This window comes from Salvelinus namaycush, chromosome 3, assembly GCF_016432855.1.
Source record: "Salvelinus namaycush isolate Seneca chromosome 3, SaNama_1.0, whole genome shotgun sequence".
NCBI lineage: Eukaryota > Metazoa > Chordata > Actinopteri > Salmoniformes > Salmonidae > Salvelinus > Salvelinus namaycush.
In genome coordinates, this window is record NC_052309.1 from 65,377,048 (window position 1) to 65,384,909 (window position 7,862).

The following is a 7,862-nucleotide window of genomic DNA, read 5'->3' on the forward strand; positions in this document are numbered from 1 at the left end:
CCTACCATCGGTTTCACGCGAAAACAAATTTAGAACTTAAAAAAGAGCGCATTCAAAAATACTGCGAACGAATTCAATAGTAGGCCTATCACATTGTGTGTATTTCAATGGTACCATGTGTGTATCTTTGACTGAACTTGCTTCAATGTCTTGAGGCATAGCATAGGCCTGTAGGACGCTGGTGTTTTTCAAAAGGCATTTCATAAATATATGGGGAGAAATATAATCACATAAAGTGATTGGAGGAGGCTATATGGCACAAGGGCTTACATCAACCAGCAAGTAATAGAAAATCTTCTCTGTTCCACAGAATGCGAGGAGACCAATTTGAGGCCACACTTTTGTTTAAAGTTCAACACCCAAACGGAATGTTATTTTCTTCTGCTCTATATTTTCGATACCTGCTCTAAGAGAAGAAAATGAAAATTAATACAAGAGCCGCGCCTTACAAAAGAAGCCATTTGTCTTCTTGATTGTCTATTTGGTTGTCAGGGTTTGAGCTATGGCACCGACCCGCTCCTTTGTAATATAAAAAAATACACAGCGAGCCAGCAAACACCGAGAAACTGTTGTGCAAAAATTAGACTCATTAAAGCATTAAAAGCCCACGAGCCGAGAACCTATTTAACATTTTTTTTCAAAACGAGGATCCATATTTTCAGGCTGTTTTCAGCACCAGCGAGCAGCGGGTGTGTGAGCACCGTTAAATTAACGAGAGAAGAGAGTGAAACGAAGGGGTTCGTGATTTAAAACGAGATTACAAGGCATAATGTACCAGGATCACTCATGACCATAAGATATAAATCACCACGGAGATGTTCAGTGTTTTTTTTAAAGACAGACTACATAGAAAGGCAAACGAAAACCCACCATGGGAGGACAAAATTAAATTGAATCTTTTTTTTTTTTTTACACATCCCTTGCTATGAAAGGAGCTGGTCTGAAGAGAGCGACATATCTCAGTATCTTTTGGACCCAGAGCATTGGGGAAACAGCGGCAGAGGGAAAGGAGGACACAAAGAGGATTGATGGATGCTTTTTCAGCCATTTATTACATTTCTATAGCTATTTACAAATAATAGGTAGACACTGAGGAGAAAGAGCAGAAAAAGAGCAACATTCAAATATGGAGGAAGAAAAAACTAAAATGTCGACATTATCAGAGACAGGACTGATCTTTGGAATGTAAATAAAAGGAACACATACAAATAAAATACCCAAAATGGCACATGGTGAGAAGAAGGCGAGAGAGAGAGAGAGAGTGAAAGAAAGAGAGAGGGTGTGCGCATGTTTGTGCCAAGAAAGGATACCAGATAGAGAAAGATAAAATATCAAATAAATGTGTATTCAGTCATGCAATATACGCACCTTTTTTCTCTTTACAACCCTGGCCAACAAAATTGCTTAAATTACATTTCACTTACAAGAAATGAATATGTTCGTATTGCAGATACTTGCCACAAAATTCAAATGAGCTTAACCTGTCACTTCATAACACAAGGCAAGAAAATAATGAACATAAGTACAACTGAGGTAATTATAATAGCTAGGTAGTACATTGTAGTGCTGTGTTTATAATGCTTAGGTAGGTTTGTACCAGATTTTGGTTCATATATGTATCTATTCTATAAGTCCAGCTCCATCATTCCACTGCGACGACTATCCTTTGTTAATACCGTGATTTACCATCTTTTGTTCAAATGCACCCTGTCTTTGCTAGAAACAAAGAAGGAAAAACGAGTCCCTGTAAAAATGAACTAGCAACGGACCTCACAATCGTTGTCAGTCTTAATATATAAACATAGAATATAACTGAGATTCAGCTATATTTTCTCTTACAAAATACTTCATGTTCGGAGAACATATTCGGTGTATTTTTTAGTTTTGAGGAGAGAAAAAGGAGTAAGAAAACGGCTCTTGACGAAACAAGGGGGCTCATTTATTAAACACAACGTTGGACGTCGAGGTAATGGGCAGGCCCACGGTTCATCCTTTGTACTGCAGAGTAAACATGACAAATGGGGCCGAGTTTGGCATGATTAAAGATGAAACCCGGATCCATCTTCACCAAATCTGAAAAGTATCTGCCGCCTTCTGTTCTAATGGAGGGGGAGAGAGAAAGAGAGAGAGAGAGGAGGAGAGGGGCATGGGATAAAAAAGGGAACTGGATCAGGTTGTGAACACATCATTGGAAGTGTTTGTGTTTGAATCTTCTCCCCTTCTACATTTTTTGAGATACAAATGTTCTCTTCTTCGTTTTTTACTCCCCCTTCTCTTTCCCCCCACATGTTCTATCCCTGTAATTGAATTGAAGAGGGGAGGTAAAAACATGGTGGAATCCATGTATCCCACTCCAGAAACGGAGGTTTCAAAGTGCATGGTGGGTGGGTGGTGGATGGTTAGGGTGGAGGCTATAGGCTCGGTGGAGGCCCGCTGGTTCGGTTCTGAGAACTCCCCAACGCGAGCCCGCTGCTTTGCGAGTTTGTGTTGTTGGAGTTACTGTTGGAGCGGATCTTTGTGTTGGGCAGCTTGTGGTCTTTCTTCCATTTCATCCGCCGGTTCTGGAACCAGATTTTGATCTGGCGCTCGGACAGAACCAGGGTGTGGGCGATCTCCACTCTGCGTCTCCGGGTCAGATAGCGATTGTAGTGGAACTCCTTCTCCAGCTCCAGGACTTGCTGTCGCGTGTAGGCTGTCCGCGAGCGCTTGGGCTCACCCACCCCTGTGTAATTTGGATTCACTGTGGGACAGAGAGCTATATATTACAGGCCGTCCCCAAAACACACATGTGTTGCATTTGTAGGCCGAAACATATATTATTAATACACAGCTCAAAACATTTTGAATATTATATTAAATCGGCCTCAGAACGTGTCACAAGGTAGGCCTATATAGACATAACCTTGCTGAATTATGTTATGCAAAATTCTACAAGTAAGCCTCCGTCCATGGATGCTCATTGTATTTTCTTTACGTTCACTGTGAATGAGGGTCGCATGAGGGTGTTATTATAGTCTGAATGGGTGCTGGATAATGATTCAACTAATTCAAAACTAGACAAAACACAGTGGATGGTACCCACAAAAAGCCTAATAAAATACAAACTTAATAACCTATCTAAAAGTAAGGCCCTAACTCCTTCATTTTGAATTTCTGGCGTATGGCGCGTCTTTAAACAGTGACTTTACAATAGTCTCATTTGTCGTTGTCTGAACGCATGCTCTAGTTCTCAAAGCACACACTCTAATCATTGCAGAATAGTTGTGTGGGTCCATAATAGAGTTCAACTATTTGCCTTTCCATCAGTGTTTTATTGTAGTCTCCATAAATATGAATATTTTAGCTTCCATAAAAGTTTTCCATGAACAATAGAGAGGTGACAGAGGAAAGTACACGTTTGTACATCCAACCACTTAAAATCAAATTACCAAAGCATAAAACTTAACTTATGGGATAGTCGAGTCGTCATAAAACCAATCTTAGGAAGAAATTAGAAGGGCTAGGTTGCATAGACTTCAAAGGTACTTGGCGAAGAAGTGCAATAAAAATTTATGGGGGATGTAATTATATTGCCCTGCAAACAGCCGATCGTAAATCTAGACCAAGGGTTACTTCACGAGGGGAGAGAGATTTAGCACCGAACACTAAGCTTCCCACCTTAGGTAAACTGATTCAGGCTCACAAAGACGCAGAGTAGGGAGAAGTTAGCAGCACTTACCGATGTTTACGTGGACTTTTTTCATCCAGGGGTAAACCACGGGATCCTTGCGAGAGCTGGCCGTGGAAGGGCTTTGGTTGAGGGGATTCTGGCCACAGGCGGGTGGAGGGCTTGGGGTTACGGAGTCGCAATGGTGGCTAGGTTCCGGGAGAGGGGTTGAGAGTCCGGCTGGGGGGAGGACGTGACCCCGTGGAGATATCACCACCGTGGGCTGCCCCGGACCCTGGCACGTTGTGTAAGGCGGGTCGGCGCAGCCCGACCGCTGGTTGTAGATCGACTCACTCTGAAAAGCAGGCTCTCGCCTCTGGGCGCTGTAGTAGTCCGGAGAGTGACTGGGTAGGTAGTCATTCTGTGAATATTCCTCGCAGGGTGGAAACTTGGGGTCCACATAGTTGGAGTTGATCAAATAGGAACTCATGGCCATTAATTTCTTTGAATTGCACACAAAATATACTAAAATTTATATCTATCGCTTTACTCGTTTTCCTGTTTCGTAGAACCCTCCTACTTTCTGTCAAGTGAACAAAGTTAAGAATCCATGTGACAGCGGGAGCCAATGGCGTGGATCCTGACGATTCCCGGATAAGGAAACAGGATTAGGCATACCCGCACATCATCTGGGCATAGTTTGTGGCATTCGAATGTTGCATAATTTTTTGCACACTGGCACGCTCGCGGAAAGCACGAATCAAAACAATAACAACCTGAAGCAGCCACGCCAGAAATACATACCACCGGAGTTTTCAAACGTCTACAGAGCAGATCAACTAACCAACCACCTCACCTGTCCAATTCGTGATACAGTACATAAACAAGAAACGTGTTGCGTCCAAAGCTTGATAGTTAAGCCATATTCACTCACTATTTTTTTATTCTTATTTTGGCTGGAGCTTTTGAAAACAAGGGCTGGGAAAAGTGATGCCGTGTGCTCGTTCTTGCCAAGCTTTTAAATGGACTCACTAATAATGGTGAGAGAATGCCCTGGCGTGCGCTGCGTGCAGCAGAAGGCTGTCAGAGATGAATCTAGGCTTGTTTAGAATCGATAGAAAATTCATCAACTAATTCAGGTTACAAAGCCTCCTAAATCACAGCTAGACCTTTGCATTAAAGCGAGTCCACCGTCAGTCCCCCCTAAACACCACGTTTATCCTGCACACCAATTTACACACCTACCTTGCATAGTAATTGAGACCACGCGCCCTTGCATTGCCAACCGAATAATAGTTTTGGTCCTTATCAGGACTCCATTCTCCTAACCCATGCAATGCTATCGTTGGAATAAGGCTCCATGCATGGTGAGTGATCATGCGATAAAACTCCTTTGTTGTCCAAATTGACTGTTTCGCAATCGAAATGGTGGCACCGTGAATACGCTTTTCAGTGGAAGACAAGCAAATCACAGCACTTGACAGATTAACATGGCAAATAAAACCCATTATAACTTTCGGTTAAGCTTTTCTACTGAAATTATCAACAATGAAAAACATTAACAAAGTTTCTCACCCCATTAGCCTACATTGGGATAATATATCCTAATGGCACAACACAATTCAAATAAACATCAACTGGCAGTCGTCTGTATCCATCGATTGCTTGTAGTGTATACATCAACTACATACTCCCTTAGATACGAATTTGTGACCGTGAGTCTGTTCACACAAATCCGGATCTACAGGGTATATATAGATGACAGGTATTCTCAGGACAGGTATTGAAAGGGGCTGCTCACCTTGACTGCGTCATGTGAGGTATCAACGTGCTTCGCCCAAAGCAGGCTTCCTTCAAGTGTGTCAGCAATGTGCCACAGCACTACTTAATGAAAGGTGCTTTGCTCGTAAACATAGCTAGCTCGTGATGTGCAGGGACCAACTTTACAAATTCACATTTGTTTCTTCCATGCATTTGTGTTTTGAAAAAGACATGACTCGCCAAAATATATTGCACAATAGGTGAATGGCATGGTGATTTTCGGTAACCACAAAATAATAATAAGAGCAAATCAGTGTAAATAATTGGTTAAAAAAAATATTCATATTCAGGGGAGACTGAAGCTCACACTTCTACAATTACAAGAGAAGGGGTAGCTCGTTTATAACCGAAGCCAGTAATCTATTTGACAATGCAGAGCGAACAAAAGCCAAGTGAATAAACTTGAGGGTGTAAGGGATGATAAGATAGCCAGCTCCTTATCGACTATTGTACACAATATTGACAAGCAACGATACACATACTAAGAAAGATCAAGTGAGTCAAACTTCAGAAAGGTCAACCGAGGCTCGAGCCCTGGCTGTAATACAACATTTGTTTTTTTATGACAGGTCATTTTTGTTAACAATCACCGGCAAACACCACTCAAACGGCGATATCCGGATGTAGGGTATATAAAACAATAAAATATGCACGAAGGAAGAAGTGGCCAACTCCTCTCACATCCTTAAAGCAGCACAGCAGAATTTACGACCTTTTTAACAAGTTTCCCCCTCACAACAAGCACAGAGTCTCTCATTTCGATTTTAAACGTCCTGGGAAAAAACACATATACTCATTCTGGCTACTCAAGACTCAAACCTGACGTAGAAGCAAGCATATTGACCATATACAAAAGGCTAAAATATCATCAATACTATCAAGGTAAGACCTGTGTACGAGAGCATTTAGAACCACAATAATCTTCTACAGAGTAGACCATTTGATGTCGACTTCATTGTGAGAGCTAAATATGTGTGAAATCTGTTGCAAACAATACCTAATAGGAATAGGTTGCGTTGGTATTTTATATCTGTAAATGACTTACAGAGTTATTTTAAAATGCGCATCAAACGATGTTGAAATATTTAGGATAAAATGTGTGCATAGGCTACCCCTGAGAATGATAGGCCCGGGCTACGTGTGAAATAGTCTCTGAGTAAAGCTTTATTTTCCAAAAATAAAAGAATGTACATACACATTCAACAAAGATCTTCACCTCTAATCAACATCAAGCATGTTTCTCAACCCATCCTCTGTAAGAGGAATTTCAAATTAGATTCACTTGCAAATGTTTTGAAATAAATTGCAATATTGACTTAGAAAATATATTTTTTTTACATATTCAAATAGGCTATTTATTTAATGGGGAAATATTATTTAATAATATAACACGATACCAGTGATAGGCTACTCATATGATGGAGAATTACAATATTTTTAAAATATCTTATATTTAAGAGGCTACCAATAAGTTAGAGCGATAAAACAAGCAAAAAGTAGGCATATTGATATTTCATAATCCCATGTGTCCATTTTAGTCTAAATATATATATCTCAAAGTGTTCATATATCAATGAGTATAGGTTCATCTTTGGATGGGTCTTTGTTTAGAAATCGCAAGGGCTCTTTGTTAAGGAATTTGGGACCAAATTCAATTTAAGGAACTATTACTGCGCAAAAGCCAACGTAATGTCAGAAAAACGAAAAAATGTAGATGGAATCGAAGTGAACCTCTCTATACCAAAATTCTCTTTGTTCGTTTCATACTTTGTAATGAGGGAAAAAACAAACCAAATCTATATTACGAAATCTTTAGCACCCCTAGCGTTTACATATTCGTTGGGCTGCTTAATTCACAAATAGGCCTTAACAATGTCCTGAACACTCAAATCGTCCTTTTCTTGCATTGTCTCAGTCTATTATTTCTTACTCCTCAAAACAGCTGGAATTCTTTATATCACGGCTGAATGAATCAAAATACAATGTGGACAATATGAACAAATTAATCCAGCTAGTCCTAATCATACCTGTATAAGAAATTTATGTCACGCGACTAAATTCTAATGCACAAAATAGGACCAATATGTTTTCATAGCATAAGGGAGAAAGTCCAGCCCTCGTGCCCACTCTAGCCCTTTCACCCCCTGGAGTCCACGACCTCGCCTTCACCCCCTTAACCATCCCCTCTGAACGGCATTGGGACCCCTGAGCCATCTGCCCCTTCGGGGGTTAATGTGTACACCGACAGGCATTCAAGGAAAGCACCCACAAACTATAGCCAAGGTAAATATTCACCCCAAAACACCACACGGTGCTCAGGGTCCTGCGCCTCAATGGGTTGAATTAAAGTCATAACTACTCCGAATATGAAAGGAGGGGGAACAGTGCCACTCAC

General features: G+C 40.9%; 1 protein-coding gene across 1 annotated transcript; it reads right to left on the bottom strand.

The window, feature by feature from the left end:
- Positions 1 to 1,031: 1,031 nt before the first annotated feature.
- LOC120034946 (homeobox protein Hox-B4a-like) lies at positions 1,032 to 5,149 on the bottom strand. The gene is made up of 2 exons (XM_038981662.1): positions 3,719 to 5,149; positions 1,032 to 2,740 (listed from the first exon to the last, which is right to left on the bottom strand). Exons 1-2 carry the CDS (start codon positions 4,140 to 4,142, stop codon positions 2,412 to 2,414), a joined length of 753 nt encoding a protein of 250 aa, XP_038837590.1. The 5' UTR covers positions 4,143 to 5,149; the 3' UTR covers positions 1,032 to 2,411.
- Between the last annotated feature and the right edge of the window lie 2,713 nt (positions 5,150 to 7,862).